This window comes from Pleurodeles waltl, chromosome 4_2 (assembly GCF_031143425.1).
Source record: "Pleurodeles waltl isolate 20211129_DDA chromosome 4_2, aPleWal1.hap1.20221129, whole genome shotgun sequence".
In the NCBI taxonomy this organism is placed as follows: domain Eukaryota; kingdom Metazoa; phylum Chordata; class Amphibia; order Caudata; family Salamandridae; genus Pleurodeles; species Pleurodeles waltl.
In genome coordinates this window covers 811,258,719-811,284,679 of record NC_090443.1, presented here as the reverse complement: position 1 = coordinate 811,284,679, position 25,961 = coordinate 811,258,719, and the positions used below count along the sequence as shown (strand labels likewise).

Sequence of the window (25,961 nt, the reverse complement as noted above, 5' to 3'; positions counted from 1 at the left end):
ACTTCTTGGGCCTGTTTGTACCATTCTCCCTCATGAATGAATACATTGTTCTCCAATATGAAATCAATCATATCAAACAGCATATCTGTATGTTCCAAATATGATGGCGATCAATTGGAGAGGAAATGTAGTACCGCTTCTAGACCCTTAGTTTTAGGTATAAATGTGTATAGAGAACTAACATCCATGGTTACCCAAATCATCTCTGGAGACCATGCAATGTCTTCCAATTTCATTAGGACATCTCTTGTATCCTGTAAGTATGATGGTAAGTTGTTTTACAATGGGCTGTAAGTAACTGTCAATATATTCTGGGAGTCCCTGACGCAACAGTAGCAAAATATCCAAGGACCAAGTGATCTCCACCCTCGCCCATACACCCCCACCCCCACCCCGGATCTCAGACCCCAACACAGCTGCCACCAACCTGCACCACTGGATAGAAGACTGCGCCAACACCCTCGCACTGCTCAAAAAACACCCAAACACCCCGCACAGAATCAAGGCCAGCTGGTTCACCCCAGATTTACAGGAATCCAAACGACGATGCCGCAGAATGGAAAAAAGCTGGGGCTGTGACCCTACCACCTCCAATCGCCTCACCTTCAAGGAGGCCCTACGCAGACATCACCAATTGATACGCACCGCCGAAAGGACCCACTTAAAAAAACGCATCAACACCAACACTCACAACAGCAAAGAACTCTTTGGCATCATCAAGGAGCTATCCACCCCCAGGGCCTGCTCCAACGAACCCCCGCCATCACAGGAGCTCTGCAACTCACTTGCATCCCATTTCCGTCGAAAGATAGAAGAAATCCACAACAGCTTCAACTCCCAGTCCCACCAGCTAACTACAAACACCCTCGAACACTACGCTCCAAGCAACACCCGCCTCCTCCACACCTGGACCCCAGTCAACACAGAAGACACCGCGAACACCCTGGCCACCATCCACTCCGGATCACCATCGGACCCCTGTCCACACCACATCTTCAACAAAGCTAACACCATCATCGCCCCCCCCATCTCTGCCACACCATCAACAGTTCTGTTGTAATCAGAGTCAGTAGCCCAGATGATTAACGTAGGTTTATTGGTAAACTCCTTGCATTACACCTTCACAGTTCACTGCTTATCACCCTCTCTCAAGCTTCCACCAACTCTCTTCATCCAACATTCTAAGGTGCACTCCAGATTGTACCATTCGTCAACATTCTATAGGAATGGTTGGAATGCACCAATTCACTAGTATAATTACACTGTAGATTACACAGATTTAGTAAATAGGAAATAAGATTATTAGAATAATAATAATAGTGTACCTAACTTAGGAAAAGAACTATGTTACATATATTGGGTTAATTGAACAACACATTACAACAAGTTCCTTCGAATCAGCCACCTTCCCAGAGAGATGGAAGCACGCAGAAATCAACGCCTTGCTAAAGAAACCCAAGGCAGACCCTGACGACCCCAAGAACTACCAACCGATATCCCTCCTCCCCTTCCCAGCCAAGGTCATCGAAAAAATCGTGAACAATCAACTATCCCTGTTCCCGGAAGACAACAAGGCACTCAACACCTCCCAATCCGGATTCCGCAAAAACCACAGCACCGAAACCGCACTCATTGCTGCAACAGACAACATCAGCACCATGCTTGACAAAGGAGAAACAGCAGCACTCATCCTCCTGGACCTCTCCGCAGCTTTCCACACGGTATGCCATCACACTCTCCGCACACACCTCCACAACACTGGAATCCGCGACAAAGCCCTGGACTGGATCTCGTCATTTCTCACGGACAGGACCCAAAGAGTCCGCCTCCCGCCGTTACTATCAGAAGCCTCCAATATCACCTGTGGCGTCTCTCAAGGATCTTTACTCAGTCCCACACTTTTCAACGTGTACATGGCCCCCCTCGGCAACATTGCACGAACACACCACATCAACATAGTCTCTTACGCTGACCACACTCAGCTCTTCATCTCCCTCACGAAAGATTCCACTACTGAAAAGGACAGCCTCCACAACGGACTCCACGCCATCGCCAGCTGGATGGAATCAAGCCACCTCAAGTTAAACACAGACAAGACAGAATTACGCATCTTCGGCACCAACCCCTCCGCTTGGAACGACTCCTGGTGGCCCACCTCCCTAGGATACGCACCCTCACCCACCACTCACGCATGCACGCAACTTGGGCTTCATCATGGATTCCACACCCAGCATGACTCAGCAGGTCAATGCCATCTCCTCTTCCTGCTACAACACCCTCCGCCTGCTCTGCAGAATCTTCAAATGGATTCCTATCGAAACCAGGAAAACTGTCACCCACGCCTTAGTCAGTAGCCGATTGGAATATGGAAACACCCTATATGCAGGAATAACAAACAAACTCCAAACAAAACTGCAAAGAATCCAGAACGCATCCGCCCGCCTCATTCTGGACATCCCATGCTGCGACCACATCTCACCCCACCTCAGAGACCTACACTGGCTACCAGTATCGAAGAGGATCACCTTCAAAATCCTCATCCACGCACACAAGGCCCTCCACAACACAGGTCCCGCCTACCTCAACGACAGACTCACCTTTCACACCCCTACCCGCAACCTTCGCTCCGCCAACCACGCCCTCGCCTACGTTCCTCGCGTCCGCCGCACGACCGCCGGAGGAAGTTCATTCTCTCACCTTGCCGCAAAGACCTGGAACTCCCTACCGTTCCACCTCTGCCTGACCCAAGACCTTCTATCTTTCAGGAAACACCTCAAGACTTGGCTTTTTGATCAATAGCTCTCCCCCCTCCCCCCCTCCCTAGCGCCTTGAGACCTTACCGGGTGAGTAGTGCGCTTTATAAATCCCTGATTGATTGATTGAGTCCCTCAGTAGGTGAACCTATGCCTGATATAATAGGTCTTCCAGGGGGTGACGTCATATGCTTACGTATCTTCGGTAGTATATACATACAGGGTGCCCTAGGAAGTGTATTAAATATACATCTATATTCCAAGTCCGAGATTAGGCTTTGTTCTAACCACACGTGTAATAATACATCCAATTTCTGAACAATCTGAGTTAATGGGTTGTCCCTCAATTTAATGTATGACATCTCATCAGCCAGTTGTCGATTTGATTTCATTCACATAGTCTGATCTTTTCAGAATGACGATGTTGCCTCCCTTGTCTGCCTCTTTAAAAACCAGAGTATGATTGTCACACAGATTTTGTAAAGGCAGTCTTTCCTTTCAAGTTATATTGTATGAGGTATATGTTTTACCCTCATTAATCTTTTTCTCCAAAATGTTTAGATCAGCTTTGACCAATTTGTCAAAGATGTCTATAACATTATCAGTAAGTAGTGTAGGTATAAAATTAGACTTGGGTTTCAATCCACTATTGAGTGACAAATCTTGTTCGATGCTTAGATCATCTAATTTTTGTTGTATATCAATTTCTTCATTGTCCATACCATCTAGAGAAAGTAAAGTTTGAATATCCCCAATGTCCTTAATTGTGAGTGTGCTGGGCAGGGTGGTTACCGAGTCTAAATTTGATCTCTTATTTTTCTCCCAAAAATATTTTCTAAGTTCAAGTTGTCGCACAAATTTAAAGAGATCAATATATACCGGAGTCATATTACAATGACTGGAAAGACAAAAACCTAATCCTTTGCCTAACCCATATATTTGTTCTTCAGTTAGTACACAGTTGGATAAATTGACAATTGAGATATCAACATTACACACATTGTTATGAATTGCATTTCCATCATGAGAACATATTGTTGTCAATTGTTTGAGTGGCTGAATTTTGATTATGGCAGCTCTGGTTTGTACTCCGGCTGCTTTGATTTCCCAGACAGCCCCTTTTCCTCTACGTGTTTGTCTCTTCGTTTCGATTGTATTTGTTGTGGGAAATTCCTTCTGTTGCCCAGCCGATATCTCTTGGCCTTCCGTAAAAATCCATATTTGAAGCTACACTTATATTATCACTTAATTCTTCTCTCTCCTGTTCCCCCAATGTGATTGAGATTTCCGATTCACTTTCAGATGTATATCTGATGTCAACTGTATCTTGCTTGATTAGAGGACTTAGTTGGCAAACCATCAAATCTTTTGGCAAAAGTATAAATTCAGGCATTCTTATAGTCCCTGTCATCTTTGTATTTTAGTCATTTTTTTAGTCTTGATGTACAGTTGATGTTTATCCAGTACATCTTTAAATATTTTATCATTTTTTTCCTTAGCCTCTGGTAAATTCAAAGTTTGAATCTCTAATTCTAGTTCCTGTATTTCCTTCAATAGGCTTTCTCTTTTCTGTTCAGCATGTTCTATCAAGATTTGCATCATTCCTTTGGATGCCTCAAAAAGCAGTTGTTCCCAATCTGAAATGTGTTTAGGTGATAACTCATCAAATGAAGGAAATATTATTATCCTAAGCCCCTGTGGCAGTTTTCTGTCTTCAATGTATCTTTTTATTCTGTGGCATCCCACCAGTGAGATCATTCCTGTTTGTGAAGTTTTTCTAATCAAATGTATTTTTTCTTCATCCCTTCTGAGTGATTTATTTCAGATTTTACCCTGCGATCCTCTTCTGATCGTTGTAAGAACATTTCCAAAAACAATTTGTGTCTCATCTCCAAACGAATCCATTGGAATTGAAAAAATGTTATGCAATACATGGTCAGCAATATGTTATTCACTCAGGATGTGCAAACTGTCATTCAGAAATACTGAGAAATTATGGCAACAATAGACTATTTTTCAGCTGCACCTTCCTGCCAGTTCAATTGAATACACAAACGGTGCTCAAACACTAAACACGTACCTGCTGGCAAAGTACGTATGCTGGGATAGAAAAAATCTAAACCAGTTCATCACAAACCAAAAGACAGTTAGCGGAGCATACATATATATAAAAGTCCTAAACTAGCCAGAGTAACGGATTCAATAATCATTATGCATCAATACAAGAACCAAAATACAGTTTCAAGATATGATTGCTAAAAATATGAATGGAGATGTGGCAAATTATTACAAAGGACTCTATTTATGTAGCACAAATGTGTCCATTACAAAATTAATTTTCTAACAATCCTAATTCAAGTACATTAAAACAATATCAAAATGTAATATGTAATCCGGCCTGATTCTAAAAAATTCAAGAAAGGTTCATCCGTAGGCAGTCTCACAAATGTTGGCCGGATTCAAACTTCCAGCCTAATTTTAAATAGTTCGTAAAAAGTCCAACTGTAAACAGTTTCACAGATGTTGACAGGATTCAGCCAAAGTTGACAGGATTCAGCAGACACGTGTTTCGTCCTGTTGTAGGACTTTTTCAAGGCTGATTAAATACCAACATATGAGCTAATTATTACAAAAAATATATTTATATTAATCAATCAAAATACCAAATCTTACAAAAATAATTATTTTAAGTTTCAAATATCATACCATCATATGTTTAAAACAGCTAACAAATATACTAAACATTTACAACTACAAAAAATAGTAAATAAGCCACATACCCAAAGAAACACCAAGTTATAAACTAAATCTGTTTTAAGACATACACCAATTACCCAAGTGTCAAAATATGATAGTGATGAAAAAAAGAGAATAGAAAAGATGTAAACACTATAACACAATACAACGACGTGATACCTTAACACAAAATATGCAAAGGATTAGTAGTTTGTGAATAAATACTATCTCATATAGTAAAGATTACAACACTAGTTATACCTCTTTACAAATGAAGAGATCCATTTCATTCCGAGACATCACTAAGAATAGAAAGATCCATTGCCATGTTGCCACACATTATGCTGACATATATCACCCATAAATATCCAATTCCATTGCTCAACCAACCTTATATTTGTTGTTTGGTTAGCGAATAAGTTTTAATTCCACTGCAAGGTTCATCCAAGACCATCATTCCAATTTGAAATTGATATGTATATTGTGGCCAGTTTGTTTCTCAAAACATCAAATATGTGTATCTACAGTAGATAGAAAAAAGCAAACGGAGAAGAGACCAAATTAATCACCTATCAAAGGAATATACACTCCTCTGATATATCCATTCCAATATACAACTAAATGACCTTCCAAGAAAGTAGCCAACCTCAAATACATGGTTCCGCTAATGAGTCATCATAATTATATTTATTTGGATATTGTTGTTATCTTTACAGAGAAATCCTGCAATATCACTTCAATTCATCTCCAAAAATAATTTATGGTAGCACTATTTTATATAGTTTGTTTACTTCACATTCCATATCAGAGTTGATATACTAATGTAAACTACTCATTATACACAGAAAGTGAGAAATAAATCACTCCATCTAATTATTTACCTTCATAGTCTGCGAGTTTGTAATTCACCATCAAAAACACGCCGTATCCACTATGACGCCAAGCAACCCGAGGAGCAGCAGGTCCTGTCCTCATATAGTGCGAGAAACTACGGTTGGGACGCGTCTGCGAGTGTCATCCAAAAGCATCTAAAAGCATATTGCCAATATCGTCGCCATATTTGATTGGAGCACACCGATGCTGTGACCTCATGAGTATACCATTTATATACAATTCAATTGAAGATTCCCATCTATATTTTTAAATCACCAAAAATTTTTTGCAATTAAATCAAAAGTCTGAATACTGCCAATAGACCCTGAAACAAAACGAAGTCCGTCTCAAATATGGTGGCCATTTTGGAATGGGCCAGCAAACGTCCAAAATATGTTGACAAGAAAGGTCGTCGCATTCAAATGACTTAGCCCGAAAGTGTAGCATTACTGCGATGTCCTTTGCAAATACATCAGCGAAAATAGTTTTGTTTTAGTTTTAAAACTGCCTCCACCAACCCTCAAAATTTGCATTACAATCAAGTATCTAAGTCTATTTTCGAACTCAGGGTAGTCGTCCCAGAAACAGCGGCCATTTGGAAAATGAGCTACTACATCAGTACATAGGAGTGGAGTGACATGAATATAAGAAAACATCCTTACACTAATCAATCCCATACCAGAAAAATAAGCTAAAATAATAAGACTAAATAAAAATAAAAATCCTCCATTGTGGTTTCCCTGGATTTTGGGTTTGCACCGGTCCCTCGCGACATCAAGTAGACTTTTGACCGCTAGTGACTTCTAAGCACTGTTTTCGCACTTATTCTTTACAAATTAATATCTTGACTACTACTGATTGGATTTTTGTTGTTTTGATCTTGTTTTACTCAGATAATTATTCTCTATTTTTCTAAACTGGTGTGGAGCCCTTTTTGTGGTGTTTTCGTTGCGAGTGTTGCACATATACTTTCCACATTGCCTCATAAATTAAGCCTGCCTGCTCTGCTTTCATAGGGAGAGCACAGGTTGATTAAAGTGTGTATCTGACTTGCCCTGACTAGGATTGTGGTCCCTACCTGGACAGGGTGCATACCTCTGCCAGTTGAGACCTAATTTCTAACAGTTACCATGTTTTAAGGAGTGAGCACATGCACTTTAGCACTGGAAAGCAGAGTCTTATGCCAGCAAAAACGAGATCAGCAAAAAAGTGGAGGATGAAGGCAAAATTTTGAGGGGAGACCATCCAAAGGCTAACTGTCCTAATATACGTTTAAACCTAAGTGTAGGTATTTTGATATTCATTTGTGAAGTGCTTCAGCATTTTGGTGAGTTTCTTTACTTGGAGTTCTGTTCATACTTTACAGTATAGTTGTATATGTTGCATGGTTTTTAGTGATGATTCAACGATTGCACAGCAAGCAATGGTACTTGAAGGGCTGCTGCTGTTTTCAATTGACTGGTAGTGGATTACTTACTGTATCTTATAGGTGTACTTGCCTGTGCCATTTAATATATCTTATATTATTGAGAATCCTATGGATCTACTTTTTTCTCACTAGGATCAAAATATTGAGTATGCCATTTGTGTTTCACACTTTGTCCTGAGGATGATCTCATGTACACTTTAACCCAGTTGACCAATATGTTGATGGATTGTTCAGCTTATCCTTCTTACTCTAATTAAAATGTGTCCACTAAAAGGAATAGAAAGACTATTTAATGGACCTAATATGGATAAGTAGACTCCTCTGCTGACAAAGGTCACAACAAAATGAACTCGCGGTTTTAGTTCTGTGAAAACTGTGAAGCACAGTAAATATTTTCTTAAGTTTGTTTCTTTGCTTAGTAGGTTTTAGTAATACCCTAGATATTACTTTGTGATTGAAATATTGTTCCTTCTCTAATTGAAGTAAAGGTTGGATTCCTTTGATACTAGCCAGAAATAATTCATGCAATTATTTGAATTTACTCATTCGTAAGTCCTCTTTTGATTTTCGAAGGTTGTGAGTTGGTAGGGGAATGTAACACAGCAAACTCCATTGTGGATTGGAGTGATCATGCCACACGTGGTGGTGTTAGATGGGTTCTAAGGCTGAAACACACTCAGGGTCTCAACACTATGAAATGGTGACTGGTAGTATTGTTGTCACTCACTGACATTCTCAAAGAATTTAGGTTACTTAGCTAAATAGGATTTTAAAGCTATGATGCATTCTCTTGCTTTGTAGCTTACCAGCCTATACCATTTAGAATTTAGACCAGTGGAAGTGAAGATTACCATGTCTTCCGTCCTCAGTACAGAAGATCTTGTAGAGATATAAAACACTATGTATACACGAGCCAGACACCTTTCCAAACCTTTAGCTGAACTAGGAGGTAGACCTAAGTGACTTGATAATTTGGATTGACAAACAGCACCTCAAAGTCATATTGATGAGTTTGGCACCTCAAAGACATATTCACTTTAAATACTTAATCCTATCTATTACATCAGGGTGAAACGGTGGTGAAAGCTAAGAGAGCCCTCCCCAACCTACTTGTGATGACATGCAGACAGTGAAACCTTTCTGCACTCAGTGAGAGGAAGCCTGACCATGCTGGGATACTTGGACAGGTTGGCCAGATTTCTCTCTGAGATTACTCAACTGTTGCCATGTGTTATTGTTGGATATCCTTGGCAAGTTAGATTTTCATAGGTGTATGTTTATAAGTTTTGTGCAGCTGTTTTTGCTGATTATCATAAAGGATTTAGCAAAAATATGTCAGGCAACAACAGCTCTGACTTTATACAAGTGGAAGGGGGCAGACAAGACCGCCCCTGGAGTTTAGAAAAACAGGTATACAAGCTAAGAGAATGTCCATGCAAACAGGATCAAATATGGAGTGGAACAGGGTCTTCCTGTGAAGGGCTATGCAGGCCTGACCAGTGGTAGTGTTAAGTTCACATTTGTGCTGTTGCCCTACACAGATATAGTGGAAGGGTAAGTATATGTTCTACTTCTCTTAACAGAGCTGCACTGGCTTCCAGTTAGCAATTGCTCTGCCTTTAACACCCCTTGTTTTCATAATCGTTTTTTAATAGTGTTTTTATTCAACAGAAACTCAGAAAGTATGTTCCTGCATGACTTACTTTCCTCTGTGGCTTACCTACTTTTGGTACCAAAGATTTGTAAGCATAAAGGCAGAGAAATCCCGTTCTCATATATGGGACCCAAATTTTTGAATTCACTTACTTAAATCCTGTCTTTTTTTTTTTTTTTTCTGGAAAAAGATGAAAACTTGATTGTTCAATTAGCTTGGTTCTCTTTGGTACTCTTATTGAGTTTTCTGTTTCTGCAGCTCTCTCACCTTGCACAGCACCAGAAAACTATTTGGAATAATTGCATGCTTTATAAAACCATATGTCAGTCAAGTCCATTATTTCTGAAAAAGCACTCGTCGATTTCGCAAAACTGTTGTGAGGTATTTGAGATGTAAGGCTCGTTGAGATTTGGTCAGAAGCCAATATTGTGCTGTAAACCAACTACATTCATGCTATTTGTACAACAGCATGCGGACACTTCTCCATTTGTTGTCCATTTGGAAATTTTAAGTGCTAAATTATATTTCCCAACTATCTGGAGGATCTGATAGAGACTTCTAGTTGCAGATTCCTTACCTTAGAATTTTCCTCTAGGTGTCAGACTGGATCCAGAGATTTTTTCTTCGAGCAAATACCCTTGCGCGTCAGTAGGTGGTGTCAGTCGACCCCACGCGCGTTGGTGGCGTCATAGTCGCCGTGATGACGTCAGGAGTAGTACATAGATGCTGTCTCAGCACAGTGACGTTTGTCCTTTTCTTTCCCTGCCACACGCTGATCCAGAGAGAGCTACCCTTGTCTCTTTTTGACTGACTTTGACCCTTTTGTCGAGTTTTTTGGTACGTTGAGGATGTCCCCGAAGACTGGTTTCAAACCATGTGAGGATTGTCACCGCATGATGTCTGTTTGTGGTGCCTGCAGTGCGACCACGATCCGAAGTCATGCGCCGAGTGCTGGGTCATGCACCCGAAGGCCTTGAGAGAGCAGTCCCTCAAGCTTATGGCGGCCCGGCACTCAACTCCGCGTAGGTCCCGGTCTCGTTCGAGGGGAAGTTCTTGAGACCGGTTGCAAAGTGTTTTGCTTCACTGCTGACCAAGCTGAAATACACACACACTGAAAAGAATCTCTTGAATACACCTCTTAGTCTAGAGAATACGTTTATTAAATCACTCGGCAAAGCTCGGAAAAAGCTGGTCAGTACAACCGAAAGTGCTCGTTTAAAATGTGTGCAATAATGAAGTGAAAACATGTACAAAGAATCTTCAATCTATAAAAGCAAATATATTTGCAAAGACACAGATACCGCGATATATATATATATATATATATACACACAATGCAAAGCAAATAATTATAAAAAAATTCATCACCATAGGACACAGTTGCTCCTTCATCTTTCTCTCAGCAGCTTCAAGTCGTAGACCCCAGATCGACTGTTAAAAGAGATCTACCCTCACGGGAAGGATGACAGGTGTCAGCGTCCTGACCCTGTCTGAGGTGTCTGAATCTCTTCACCGTCATTCCTGGGCCTCTTATATACCTTAAACAAGCCAGAGAGGAGATTTGTAGAACCAACACCCCTTAAACCCCCCCCCCCCCCCCCCCAATCCCCCCTGCGCTTTGTTGTTAAAAAAAATGCTGGCTATTTCAGGTCAGTTTTGAAACTAACATGTTGGAACTGGCCAAAATCCCAAAGGTGCTTTCCCAAAACAAAACTGTTCCCTGCCATACCATAAACATCATCCTAGCACATTCTTATCAGCCTAACGCCCCCGTGTTATGCCTTAGCGCTTGTTGAGAAAGAACATGCAAACATGTAGAATAAAACGTGAGCAAGAAGCACATTGCATAACATGGGCATGGAAAAATACTTGCAGCTTTTATATTGGTGGTGAAGCTAAGCAATACAAAATGGAGTCTGTAGCTGGTGACTGCTAATGTGACGGTGGACAAGCTAAGCTAAATGCGACGCAGTGCAATATAGTCAGTTGTCAAAATACAAATATCACTACACGGAGCCACCACCATTCTTCTTCCTCAAAGTCTTCGAGCCAGGTTAGAAGAAGTCGAAGCGATCCCGTCACCCTTTGACTTCACCCCGTCGCTCGGCCGATGCATCACAGGAGGAATGTCGACGCTCGAGGCCTCTGTCTTCAGAGCCTGCCTCCGGGTCCGCCCCGCGCTTCCCCAAGATTCAGGGAGCCGGAGCTAGTGCCTTTGGGCTCAAGGGGTTCGGGCAGGGGGCATTTGGGTTCTGTGCTGGTGACTTCGGCTCCAGCCATGGAGGTTCTCTCCGGATCTGCTCTTGGATTCCCACCAATGCCGGTCATACCATTGAGACCTTTCCCAGTGCTGGTCGAATGTCGATGATCCCAACGTCAGTGGTGCCCACAATTGACCCGATCCTCATCCTTGATGACTGAGTTGTACCGGCATTGGCCGACACTGCCTCCTTCGATGGGGGTTATTCACCCCAGGTCGGATTCTGATCCCTTTTCTTATGTGTACGAATTCAGGGAAGGGTTGGAGGGGTCCCTCGACCCTGATGAATACCAGGAGGACCCTAACTTGGACTGGGCACAGGAGTTGGACGAGGCCAGTGGCCTTGACACTTCTCCAGATGCTGGCATGCTGTCGTCTCCTACAGTGGCTACGGTGGAGGGAGCGACTTATTTGAATGATGGGTCCTCGGTCTTGAGCTGCCTACTGTTCAGGTCAGGTCTAATCTCCTGACTGAGGTGCTTCAGCCAGGGGCTTCCATATCTGAGCCTCTTCTGCCATTCAATTAAGCCCTCACCGATCTCCTATTAGGTACTTGGTCCAGACCCAACACAGGGGCTGGCTCCTGTGAACAGTATATTGCACGCGCCATTGGCCCGACTCTAAATTCCTGTCCTAACACCCCACGCCTGAGAGCCTTGTCATCCAGGCATCCTCTTCCTTGGCCGCATTCCCTTCCGCACCCCCGGACAGGGAATCAAAAAGGCTGGAACAACTTGGCAACAAGATGCTTTCTTCCTTCAGTCTCGCGCTGCGGTCAGTGAACACTGCATGCCTTTTGGGCCACTATACCCACTCTCTGTGGGATATGGTCGCACAAGGTCTGCCACAGATGCAGAGGAGGCCCTTGCTATCATCTCCCTAGCTGTCACCAATGGGAGAGATGCGGCAAAGTTCACAATCAGATGTGGACTGGACACGACCGCCTCTCTAGGTAGATGGGTTGTGACGACGGTGACCTTGAGGCCCCATGCCTGGTTGCGTACTTGTGGTTTTTCGGGGAATGTCCAGCAGTCTCTTATGGACATGCCTTTTGATGGCTCCAGTTTCTTTAGAAACAAGGCGAACTCGGCTTTGGAGAGGTTCAAAGACTCCTGGGCTATGGCTTGGTCCCTCAGCCTTTCTACTGCCCCTCTCCCCCAGCAGTCTGCCTTTCGGCCCTTTCGTGGCAGCAGAAGGGGCTCCCTGTCACGTCCCTATCCCAGCCACCATGCAATCCATGCTGTTCAGCCGCTGCGTGGCTGAGGACGCTGACTCCCACGTGGGTGTGAGACAGAGAACCAGAGGTCTGCCCAGTCCACCCGTGCCCCTGCTTCAGCCTCCAAACACTTCTAGTCCATCCCCTCACTCCAATCCAATTGGAGACAGGATTCGCCATCACCTGCCCCACTGGGAATCCATCACTACAGACTGGTGGGTTTTGCAGATCGTTCGAAGGAGCTACTCCCTCCCCTTCAAATCTGCCCTACCAGCCCTGCCTCATCAGTCAGCCGTATTCCGGAGGATCATTTGGCACTGATCTGCCAGGAAGTTTTGTTCTCTTGGTCAAGGAAGCCATAGAGAAGGTCCCTGCGCCAGAAGTAGGTCGTTGTTGTTATTACCGCTTCTTTCTGGTGCCCAAAAGAACAAGGACTTACAGCCTATCCTAGACCTTCGGGCCTTAATCTCTTTCTCAAGAAGCAGAAATTTGAAAATGCTCACCCTGGCCCAGGTTCTGCCTGCCTTAGACCCAGGAGACTGAATGGTAGCGTTGGACTTGCAGGACGCTTATTTCCACATCCCCTATCGTGACTGCCCAAAGACGTTACCTACGATTCATGGTAGGTCACGAGCACTTTCAATTTACCCTGTTCCCCTTCGCCCTTACCAGTGCTTCTTGGCTGCTCACGAAAGTGATGGCGGTGGTTGCAGCTCATATGTGCAGATTGGGGGTTTCAGCCTTCCTCTACCTTGACGACTGGCTGTTGAAGGCGACTCACCCCAGAAAGATATCTCCCACCTCCTGACTACGGTGAAACTCCGGCACATGCTGGGGTTCACTATAAATGGGCTGAAGTTACACCTGACTTCCTCTCAGATGCGCGCTTTCATTGGAGCTGCTCTGGACACAGTGCAGTTTAGGGCCTATCATCCGAAAAGCGAGTCCAAGATATTCAAGCTATGATTCCGATCTTTCAGCCTCTGTTTGTTTTGGTGAGACTGACTCTGAGGCTGCTGGGCCTCATGGCCTCCTGCTAGTGACACATGCCAGATGGCATATGCGGGCTCTGCAGTGAGATTTGACGTTCCAGTGGGCGCAGCCTCACGAAAATCTCTGACATGGTCCAGATCTTGAAGAGGACTGCCAAAGACCTGCAGTGGTGGCTTTCAAATCTGATTTGGGTCCACGGCAGATCCCTTTCCCTTCCCCACTCACGTCTGTCCATAGTGACAGATGTGTTTCTTCTAGGATGGGGCGGCCACGTGGGAGAGGCAGAGAGAGGCCTCTGGTCTCCGGCGGAGTCTGGGCTCCATATCAATCTTCTGGAGCTCTGGGCAATCAGGCTTGCATTGAAAGCATTTCTTCCCTCACTCAAAGGTAAAGTAGTGCAAGTGTTGACGGACAACACTACCGCCATGTGGTACTGCAATGAACAGGGCAGAGTAGGGTCCTGGACCCTTTGTCAGGAGGCACTACGCCTCTGGACATGGCTGGAACATAAGGACATTTCCCTGGTGGTTCATCATCTGGCGGGCTCTCTGAACCCCAGAGCAGACAAGCTCAGCCGTCGATGCATAGCCGATCACGAATTACATCTCCAGCCGGAGGTGACGCAAGGTCTCTTTCAGCAGTGGGGGGGAGCCTTGGTTAGATATGTTCGCCTCCGCAGAGAATGCGCAATGTCAGCTGTTTTGCACATTGGAGTTTCCAAGGCGGCACTCGCTCAGACGCTTTTCTTCTCCAGTGGAACTCCGGCCTACTCTAGGCCTTTTCTGCCTATACCACTTATGCCCAGAGTTCTCAAGAAGATCAGGAACGACCAGGCCCAAGCTATCTTGGTGGCTCCAGACTGGGCATGGTGAGTATGGTATCCCGAGCTATTGAGCATAGCCACGATCCTCTACTCAGGCTGCCTCTTCGGGAGGATCTGGATCGTCTGTTGCAGCAGCAGGGGACGGTTCTCCACCCGAATCTGTCCACTCTCCACCTTCATGCACGGCGATTGAGTGGCGGCAGTTGACAGCTTTTGACCTTCCACCCGAAGTCTGTGATGTTATCTTGGCATAAATTTCTGACATGGTGTACCTACAAATCTATTGACCCCCTCTCTACTTCTCTTTCTGAGGTTCTTTTGTTCATTCTTTCTTTAGCCCAGCAGGTCTCAGCTTTGGGCATCTTCAAAGGTTATTTATCGGCTATTTCGGCCTTTCTTAGGTTACGTGATGAGCCTTCACTCTTTAAGACTCCTATTGTCAATAGATTCCTTAAAGGTCTCACCTATTTGTTTTCTCCCAATCCATTTATTATGCCTCAGTGGGAACTCAATCTTGTACTTACGTATTTAATGTGTACTCCCTTCGAGCCGGTTCACAATTATCCATTATAGGTCCTTACTTTCAAGACTGTTTTTCTTGTTGCCATCACTTCTGCTAGCAGAGTGAGTGAGCTTCAGGCTCTTTCTTCAAAGCCCCCATACTTGTCTATGCACCCTGACAAAGTGGTGTTGCTCACTAAGGCTTCCTTCTTTCCAAAGGTTCTTACACCTTTTCATGTAGGCCAGTCCATCATCTTGCCTACTTTTTTTTCGCACCTCCACATCCTTCTCATGAGGAGGTGATACTCCACTCTCTGGACCTAAATAGAGCGTTGGCGTTCTATCTCAGTCGTACTAAAGATTTCCGGGTAGACAATCAACTCTTTGTTGGATATGTGGGTGCGAAGAAAGGGAAGTCGGTGCAAAAATGTACCATCTCTCGATGGGTACTTCTTTGCATCAAGATGTGCTATGCTTTGGTCAAGAAGCAACCCCCTGGGGGCCTGCACGCTCACCCCACCAGAACGACTGCTGCTTCCATTGCGTTAGCACGCGGAGTTCCTATCCTGGATATCTGCCAAGCAACTACGTGGACATCCTTGCACACGTTTGCTAAACATTACTGCCTGGACAGTCAAGTCCATTGGGCGGCTACTTTGGTCGTTCAGACCTGCAGGACTTTCTAGTATTATCTTGGTTCGTAGCCCGCCTCTGAGGATGGCATTGCTTGGATATCTATCCTAAGGTAAGGAATCTGTAACTAGAAGTCTCTATCAGATTTACAAGTTACTTACCTTCGGTAACTATATATCTTGTAGACATATTCTAGTTGCAGATTCCTTACTGACCCACCCATCCTCCCTGCTTTCGAACTGATTTCTAGGAACAGAGCTTCCCCATTCCAGGCCTTAACTCTGGTGCACCAATCTTAGTGTTCTTTGCGGCTCTGCTCTTTGACGTGGGATGTCGTGAAAAGAAACTGACGTCTCTGCGCCGAGGTGGCATCTATGTACTACTCCCGACTTCATCACAGAGACTATGATGCTGGTGACTATAATGCCAGCGATGCCCGCGGAGTCGACCAATGCCACCTACTGATGCGCAAGGGTATTGTTTTGAATTAAAAATCTCTGGATCCAGTCTGATGCCTGAGGGAAAATTCTAAGGTAAGGAATCTGCACCTAGAATATGTTTCTACCAGATATATCGTTACCAAAGGTAAGTAATTTGTACTTTAATACTGATATTTTGCATTGTTCGATTAGATAACTGGCTCTTTATTATTAACATGTGCCCGTTTATATGTTTAATAATGTACTATTTCCTTTATTGCAGAGGATCACCAGATAGAGATGGCGGTGTAAGTATCATATTCTTTTTCTTAAGTATTTTGTGCAATGCCAGTACTTATCTTCATTAATCTCTCTATGAACATCGCTACATATTTGCAATTCTTTAGCAATCAAATGACTTTGTATTAAGTGTATATTTGCTAAATGTAGACCAATGAGAACGCTGTTCCATTCTCGATCATCTTGAACATGTATGTATAGCTTAACATGTCACAGGAATGTGCCAACGGGGAACATCCATACAAAGAGGGTGTGCATAATGCATTGATTGCAAGATGCAGAACTCTGTGTGTCCTGGGATATTTTTAGCCGGTGCATACCACCTAGATTCTGCGTGAACAAATTTCTTTGTAAATCTAAGGTTTCCACTTTTTAATTTTCTGAAAGATATCAATATATTCCACACCAGTCATAACGGGTACAGTTGTAAATGAAGTGATTACTTTTGCACTATGTACTCATTAAGGATAGTTTTGACCAGTACCTATATAAAGATATGTTTAAATACCACGATGATATTTTAAAGATCGGGCAGAGTCTGTAACTTGAACATAAAATATACAATAGCCTGAGGGCACATAATTTAGTTTGTGCTGTATGCATCCACGTATGTGCCTGCAGATTAATCTGACGAATAGTAGTGAGAAGTTCGGTGTTCATGCCGATAAACTGCAACATACTCCACATTTTTCCGATATACGAAATGCTGCACAACGTCTTAGTTCACGTTTCAAGTCCTACCACCAAAGCATTGCAGTTCCTAATCAACACAAACCTATGGCCTCGGTGGCAGCCAGTCATCCTTGGAAGCATTTAAGTGCAAATGCCTGCTCAGGGAAACTATATATGACCAAGTCTCATTTCCTGCGGGTGACTTATGGGGAAGGCTGGTGTTTCCACGCCATCGAGAAAAGTTTGACAAAATAGTCCAAGTAGGTATTTTACAGCGCAGCTTTCATATTCGTTGTCTTAAAGTCATAGGTTTGCTTAAAAGTCATAGGTCCTTCAAGAGCGCATCTAAAATATGCCAGTACTTTCATGGTGTGCCAGATGTCAGAGTTCGCTCATATGCCTACTCTAGGTCGGAGCACGTTTATTAAGCATAAACAGGAAAAGCATGTTTATCTCCCTCACAAATACTTCGAGGAAGTAATTAATATTTCAGCACGGTTGCTCTAAAAATGTTGATTGATTGCACTTCAGAAAACGTGGCGTCAGTTTGCCTGTCACTGTAATAACATCCTGTATCAGTCCGGTGCAGTCGCTCACTGACACCTGCCTGCAAGGGGGTCTCTCTCCCCTCTTTGAAGTGCATGCCTGCACTGTGAAATACAGAGCGGCTTTAAAGCAGCTGTGTAGCATGCTCATGTATCACAATCTTGTGCCATGAATATACAGTATAGTCCAATAATTACCATTATTGAGGAAGGATAAGTACTGTTCTTGGGCTGGGCCCCCCATAACAAACACACAAATGTATGCACGCAGATACATACACTGTCCTTTCTCAGACACAACTTCACATCCACTGTCTCATACATACACATTCTCTTATACTCGTGCAGTAAACTAATGTATTAATTGTTGATCTGTGTGTAATCTGAAGGATACATGTTCAAATACCATTTTCATCCACCAGAAGTCGATGAAATGTTAATATTGAGTTGGATAATACCAGCTGTTATCAACAAGTAGAGGCCAGTCAGACACATGTAAGTGCTTACTATAAGCATATTGTTTTTAGCTATGCCTAGAAAAGTAAAAGTTAGACTGCTTAGGGGAGTGAAAAAGTGATAGTCAATACAGTAGAATACAAACGAAGACATAGTTACCAGGAACCTAAGGCTGTTTCTGCTCAGACAGACCAGTAAATACGCGCACAAACACAGCTACCCCTCATCCCGATGGGTCTCTATAGACCCTAGACTGTACTGGGGTCTGCTATTTCTCTGACGTTCTTTGATGTTCTTGCCGTTCACACTTGGTTTCATAATTGCTGAAGAAATCCCACTGTTAGCCATGAACATCACGTTACCAAAAGGCCAGGGGTAGCGGAATTGAAATCACAAGCCATGTCACCTTTAAGTTCACTCGTGTGCGCACACACACACACTCTTGCCTACATGCATGCACACAACATACAAATAAAGGTATTTTTTACTTACCTCTGCTGCCAGAGGGGGGTCATATTCCAGCTATTTGCTTTCATTTTTTATTACACTAATAGTGAATAATATACTATTACTCACTGCCAGTGTAATTAAAACATCGACAGAAAGCGAGGAAATTCGAGCCCCGACCAGTGTCCAGGCAGATGAGCTGCCCCTGTGTTCTTGCCACTTATATTGCTACCTCTGAGACCAGGGGTTACAAATGTAGTGCTGAGGGCTGCAAGGGGCAAGCCAGGGGTCGAAGCTGCGACCCCTAAATGACGTCCATGCTGTTAGTGGGGGAAGTAGTGAACCTCATCTACTATTCCAGTAGGTTGCCAAAAAATTGAATCTAAAGATTTAGCAGTCTAGAATGGAATTACATGATATAACGAAAATAAGCTAGCCTACTGTTTCGGAAAACAACTACAACTGAGAGATGAATTTCAACAACAGCCTTCACAAAGCTTTAACTGATGGACAAAAACGATAAGTCAGTGGAGGGCGTAGGGAAGATGTTGCTTTCTAACATGGCCCTTTCAACTCCTCTTCAACTGGGTCAGTTAACCACAGCCTGTTGTTTCAGAAAGTAATCTAGGACAGCAAAAATCAGTACTTCAAGGCCCTGACAAAGGAAACAGTAGTAACCTACACTCAGCTGGGACCTCTAGGTCAGTGATTTTTTTTTTTTTTAAGTTCGACTCTTTCTCCCTCCACCCCCCCCCCAGTGGAAAAAAAATGAAGCATCCCCTCTCTCCCCCAGAATGTTTCATTACTATTCTATCAACAATGTCTAGACTTATTTTAACTTTGCAGTTAAGTTCTGTTACCTCTTAAAAAATGCAATAAAAAATGTTCTGCTTAAAACAAAGCAAAATTATCTGCATAATACTTCTTTTGACCAGAGCCTGGTGCCCCCCATGAGATCACTTGAGGCCCCCCAGTTTGAAGACTCCTGCTCTAGACTGAGATTGAAAATGAATTGCTGGTGACTGCCAGACATGAAGAAAACAAGCTGGTGAACACCACGGCTAAGCCCATCAGTTGGCTAAAAGAAGAGTGCTGCTCTACAAACTGTTATAAGGGATTCCACAGGAGCCGGCTAACGATTAAAACACTTTATTGCTGTAGTGGCGCACACCCACAGCCAGGAGCATCTGGCGACTGCGAGGTGCGTCAAGCAACTGACTAACGTTGCAATGCATCCTGCAGGCACCGTTCAACGCCAGAGTTTGGAACACAAGTAAAAGAATAAAAAGGCTGACACTATTATGTTGTGTGAGGACATTTCGTATTAAAATATTCTTATTCTTATTACATTGCACAGTGTTTCTGCATTACATGTGAATGAACAGAGTAAATATGAGTTCCACTGTATTTCCACACTCTCTTACTTCTTAACCATTCAGGAAGTAAGCTTCTATGCACATTTCTGTCTCTTAACAGGGTAAATGGCCGAGCAATCTTGGTGCTGTGAGGTGTGGTATTGTAATTACTAATTTTAGCATTGACAAAGCCTTGCACATCCTTCCCTGGGGAGATTATAGTCTGAATTCCCTATTTCACTAGTCTATTTGCTCTCTTTCTAGAACATTCGAGGATGGAGAGTACAAGGGCACCTTAACATGCTGTACATTATTAAGATCATAAGATCAAGAAACGTGCACATACCAGCGCTCAGTTCGTTTAGATGCATTATGGTAAATGCGGTTCAAAATAGCACGTCAATAAAATCTTCTGTTTTTACCATTGTTGGTGCAGGCAGTTTTGTGTATCTCCAAACATGTTTCAGGATTGTTGTCCTTCAGTGGAGAGTAATACTGAAATGATGTGAGTAACACTTTCTTTATGTTCAATACTGAAATGATGTGAGTAACACTTTCTTTATGTTCAATTCTGCTTCAGTTTATTCAAGATATACAATCATGAAACACCCCAGCCAACAGACGTCTTCTCTCTCCTCTCTGTCAGATCACCCTTAGTTACTGTCACCAGGTTCCTCCTGTGACATACATTCTACATTAAGATTCTACATACAGAATGCCACACATCTCCCTCCCTTCAGCAACAAAAGAAAGAAAGAAAAAAAAACATCCAAGTAAAATGACCTCATATAACATGAGAACCCATTAAAATAAAGAAACATAAATACTAAAAAAAGTCATCTAAAATTTTGGGGCGTTTGATAATTCTTGATGATCTTCTTGGTAAAGAATAATTGTCAACATTACCATGTTTTCCCTCTACACCATCTTCCTTTTCTCCACAAACAGTTTTCACTTTCACCACTCTCCCAATATTCCACACTTTGTGATCTTCAGTTCGTACAGCATTTCCCAGAACTTTCTTAACTTTGAGAGGAATAGAACATTTTGAATGTTCTTTTGAAAGACCAAAGCGAGGACTTTTTACCCTCACAAAATCACCTACTCGAATCACTACTTTCTTCACTGCTCTCTGATAATCAAATCTGATCTTTCTTTCAGAAACTTTCTTAAGTTCTTTCAAACATTTCTGCTTGTCATTACATAAAGTTTCAGATTTTGAACCAACCTTGTCATTTACCCATGAAGGACACACCAACGTGTTAGGTTTTCTCCTTCTGAATAACTCAAAAGGTGAAAAGCCCGTAACAGAATGAGAAGTCAACCGATAGATCTTGATCTTATGTTACACTTCCTCCTTCCAGCATTTATTATTTGCCAAAGCCATTTGAATAGTTTCCTTTATTAATCTATTTAGACTCTCCACCATACCATTGGTCTCAGGATGGTAAAGAGAAGTTTTCTTATGTTTAATGCCTCTCTCGCTCAAGAAGCGTTACATGTCCTGCAAGACCAATTGTACAACATCATCTGTGAGTATAGAGGATGGAAACCCTTCTCTGTCAAAAATATCATTGAGAAAGCCTATCATATCGCGTGTTTCCACGGAGGTAGTGATTTTGAATTCAGGCCACCTTGAATACATGTCCATTAAGACGATTACATATTTATCAGAGCCAGAATGTCTAATCGGACCCAACATGTCTAATGAAATTTCTTGCCAAGGTTCTTTTGGTAGCTCCCTCACTTTCATGGGTTGGACTCTACAAGTTAAAGTCTTGTCAGCCTTGGAACACTCCGCACACTCCCTAACACATCTTTCGATTAACACATCCATACCCGACCACCAATACATGAATCTCAACCTTTCTTTTATTTTAGAAATGCCAGGATGACTCTCATGAGCTATGGAGATTAGCTCATCTCTCAACTTCTCAGGAGGAACAAGCCTAGTTCCTCTCAATATGAGATCACCATGAGTTGACAATTCATCTCTGGCTCTCCAGAATCCACATAATTTTTGATCATTCTTTTTAGTACCATCCCATCCACCTCTGATTTTTTTAAAGAACTTTCTGTAAAACTTCATCACTGACTAACTCCAACATCCATTCACTCTCCTTAATTACACCATCCCTGACCACACATACATGAAATTCATTACTACCATACATGGAAACATCTTCAGTCTCCGAAATGTCACTTACTAACCTTGAACAACAATCTGCAGGGCTGTTTTCAACTCCAGGTATGTACTGGACACCAAATGTGAATTCCTGCAAAGCTACTACACACTTTCTGATTCTACCAGATACAGCATCCAAACCCTTTCTTTCCAAGATCTCTTAACGGTTTATGGTCCGTTCTTACCAAATATTTGCTACCCCATACGAACTTTCTAAGCTTAATTACCGCCCAGAACACGGCTAACGCTTCCTTTTCGATAACCGAATAGTTTAATTCTGCCCCCTTGAAGGACCTCGAATCCCATCCTTGTCGCCAATGAAATGATGTGAGTAACACTTTCTTTATGTTCAATTCTGCTTCAGTTTATTCAAGATATACGATCATGAAACACCCCAGCCAACAGACGTCTTCTCTCTCCTCTCTAACTGTCAGATCACCCTTAGTTACTGTCACCAGGTTCCTCCTGTGACATACATTCTACATTAAGATTCTACATACAGAATGCCACACATACATTATCGTATAGGTGTTGGAAAATGCTGCTCTCAGTCTTCCGAGGTCTCTGTACAACTCACTGAGCACTGGTGCATCGACCAGAGCTTGTCAACTCAATAGAGCCTTAACAGACGTAGGAAGAAGGGAGCACTCTGCCTCACATATCAGCACTTAGTTAGCTCCAATGCATTATGGTAAATGCAATGTATTATAACACTTACAAAAGTCTTTATTATTCACTATTGTTGGTACAGCAAGTGCTGTGAATCTCTAGACGTGCTTCAGGATTGTTGTCCTTCAGTAGCACATATGTATATGGATGATATTATGGTCACATTGACTCATCGACGGGGCTTGCTGACTGCTAGGCAACCTGAGGGAATACAGGGATGTATCGGGCTTCATTATCAATCAAATCACAGATCTTAAACATCTCAACACTAAGGAGGAGATGGCTTTCAACCAGCAGAAATAGCCATTCCAGTGGGTAGAACACAAGGTCACATACTTATGGATGCAAATACTATCCTCATGTGAGAAAACAGATATAATTAAGCTTGATAATGTGGTGAAATTCCTAAAGTGGGACTGTAAAAAACAGCGCATGGGAGAATTATCCTAGTGCAACAGAAAGCAGCTTTTAAAATAATGTTGCTTCCTAGGATATTCTACATCTTTCAAATGCTACCACTTCGAGTGCCCGAAGGGCTGCCGAAGTAAGTCTGATACATGATTGATGATTTCATAAGGGTAGGTAAATCATGAATGCGAAAACACCAAAAGAGGAAGGACAGAAAGTCCCAGATATCAGACTGCATTAAACACTCTGGCCTCTAATCTGCGACAAGGGTGATGCCCCTTGTAATCACATATTTGTCAGAGCATCGTTTGAGTGCACCTAAATGATGCCTCTCCGAGAGGCATAATTTAGGTACACTTGAGCAATGCTCCCTCTGACAAATGTGTGACTACAAGGGGCACCGCCCCTGTCCCAGAAAAGAGGCCACTAACCCAATGTAAATAGGGTTCTCAAATGATCATTGCCACTCAGGTAGGACTTGAGTGTGTTCCTCTTCTTTTCACCCTTAAATAGGTTAGGTGAGATTCTGTTAAGACGTAGATAGAGATCTATAGCTCTGATGAATGCCCCAGACTGATACAGGCTCCGAGCGCGGGCAGAAACATGTTAAATGTTTTAATGACGAGCTGAGCCATTGCATTCATGTTTATTATCTACTTTTGCTTTTAACCATACCAGTGGACACCCCTATTAAAGGTAAAATTACTGGCAGTCCAGGAGGTCTTTTAGTGACCTGGATCCCTGTATTATCCATAAATCTTTATCTGAGAACTCCCTCTGGTACGCCCGAACCAAGAGGTTGAGACCGTCCTTGTGACATTGTCCTACCTGGGTGGGGAGAGGTGGTCTATGATGAAGCATGACACTATTAAGTGTGTGACCCCACCTCTTCCGAAAATAAAATATAATATTGCCTGTGGAAGTAGTAATGGTGTTTGGGTCAAGTCTCAAGTCAGCGTACCCGCAACAACTAAGTTGTTTTCCCCTCCGGATTTTTTTGTGTGCATTAGTTATATTTTCTGGCAGCCCAACTGCAAAATATGTTGTAGTGGGAGTCAGTTGAATCTGAGAAGCAGTGGTGCATCATTAAGCAGATATTAAGAGGAAAGCATAACAGGTGTCTCTTGGTTCATGAGAGAACTTGGAGCTTAGAATCTCTACTCTTCACCAGTGACCAATACTACACTGGGGCCTGGCATAAGGTAGCAGTGGCACCTGATCTGACCACTTTCTCATTCTCTGACTCCATTGGCAGGAAACCCAGACTTCTCACTGGGAATGAACAAAGACGTTTGTGCCCAGTGGGTGACACATGGCTGGAATAATGTTTGATGAAAAAGGGTAAGATCCTTTGAGTTCCTCAAAAGTGAATTTTCTGGCTCAGTATCAAAGCAATACCCTTAGGTGAGACTCTGAGTTCTTCACTCAGAAAACAAAGTCTTTATGGAGAGACTTCTCACTAGTTATGAGCAATGCTGACGTGTCAAAGGGGCAGGTGAGGGGGCAGGGGGAGACACAGAAGCTCTTCCATGTCTCCCAGCGTTTTTTTAAATAAAAAAAATAATAATCCTCCGGTGCGATGCACCCCTCCCTGGAGTTGGCCACTGGTCGTGACCCGTCCGAAGGAGGTAGTGTGGGTGGTGGCCAGTGGCAGACGCCCACACTAATGAGGTTATGAAAAATACAAAATTACTGTCAAAAGAGTACAGAACAATTTTGCTAAACTGAAACTTAACCAAGCATTTGCAAAGTCAATAGACATGCTTAAATCTTCATTCATAAGCCATACCAATTGGCTTTATTTTGGCTTTGTTTTCACAAGTCATGTAAACAAAGGCACACTCATTTACTGTGCTTAGACTTTGGTACATTAAAGCCCAACCTCTTAGCTTTTGGAAAATACATAATTAGGAGCAGCAGAGGACTGTTAAGAGGAGCATCGGACCATGTTGAGTAGTTGGTTGAGAACAGGCGTGGAGTGCTACAAAGAGGAGTGGACAACAAGAGTTGCAGAAGAGTAAATAACAAAAGGGAACCCAGCATACATCAATAGGAAGAGTAGCCAGAATACTGTGGTGGGGATCACTGACAGAACATCGGAAACAAAAATATTGTGTGGACTAAATATAGTGCCAAAAATATTGCGGAACAAAATATTGAAGATACGTGCAAATATGTAAGTATAGATTTACTATTCTTAACTTGACATCTAAGTATTCCAAGGATATGTATATCCTCAAGATACATCTGTGTGGAGGTGTATATATAGTAAAAGTTGTTTACCTATAGAAGCTTACCTTCACAATATTTTTGTCCTTGATATATGTCCCTTTATTTGCTTCTGATATTCTGGCTACAGAAAGGATCAATGGGTTGTGTATTGGCATAGGCAGGTGCATGTGTAAGGGGGTGAGGGCAGTATTGCCTCCCCATGCTCAGCACCTCCCGAGCATGCATCCATAGCCATCCAGTCAGTGGTTTCCTCACTCCAGATGCCTGCTGTCTGCAGAAGGCTGTTCAGAGACTAGGCTACAAACCGAAAGATCAGTAGGAGTTCTGTCACTGGCAGAAGCTGCTTTCTGTCGTGTGCTGGCTATGAGCGATGTTCAGATTGAGACACAGGTGAAAACACCA

General features: G+C 42.9%; 1 protein-coding gene across 3 annotated transcripts in view; it reads left to right on the top strand.

The window, feature by feature from the left end:
• Positions 1 to 25,961, top strand: part of SGIP1 (SH3GL interacting endocytic adaptor 1) — a 933,552-nt gene that overhangs the window by 208,173 nt on the left and 699,418 nt on the right. For all 3 annotated transcript variants that reach the window (XM_069232486.1, XM_069232484.1, XM_069232485.1), the window contains exon 4: positions 16,574 to 16,598. In XM_069232486.1, the coding sequence (XP_069088587.1) occupies positions 16,574 to 16,598 (25 nt within the window). The remainder of the gene's footprint in view (positions 1 to 16,573; positions 16,599 to 25,961) is intronic.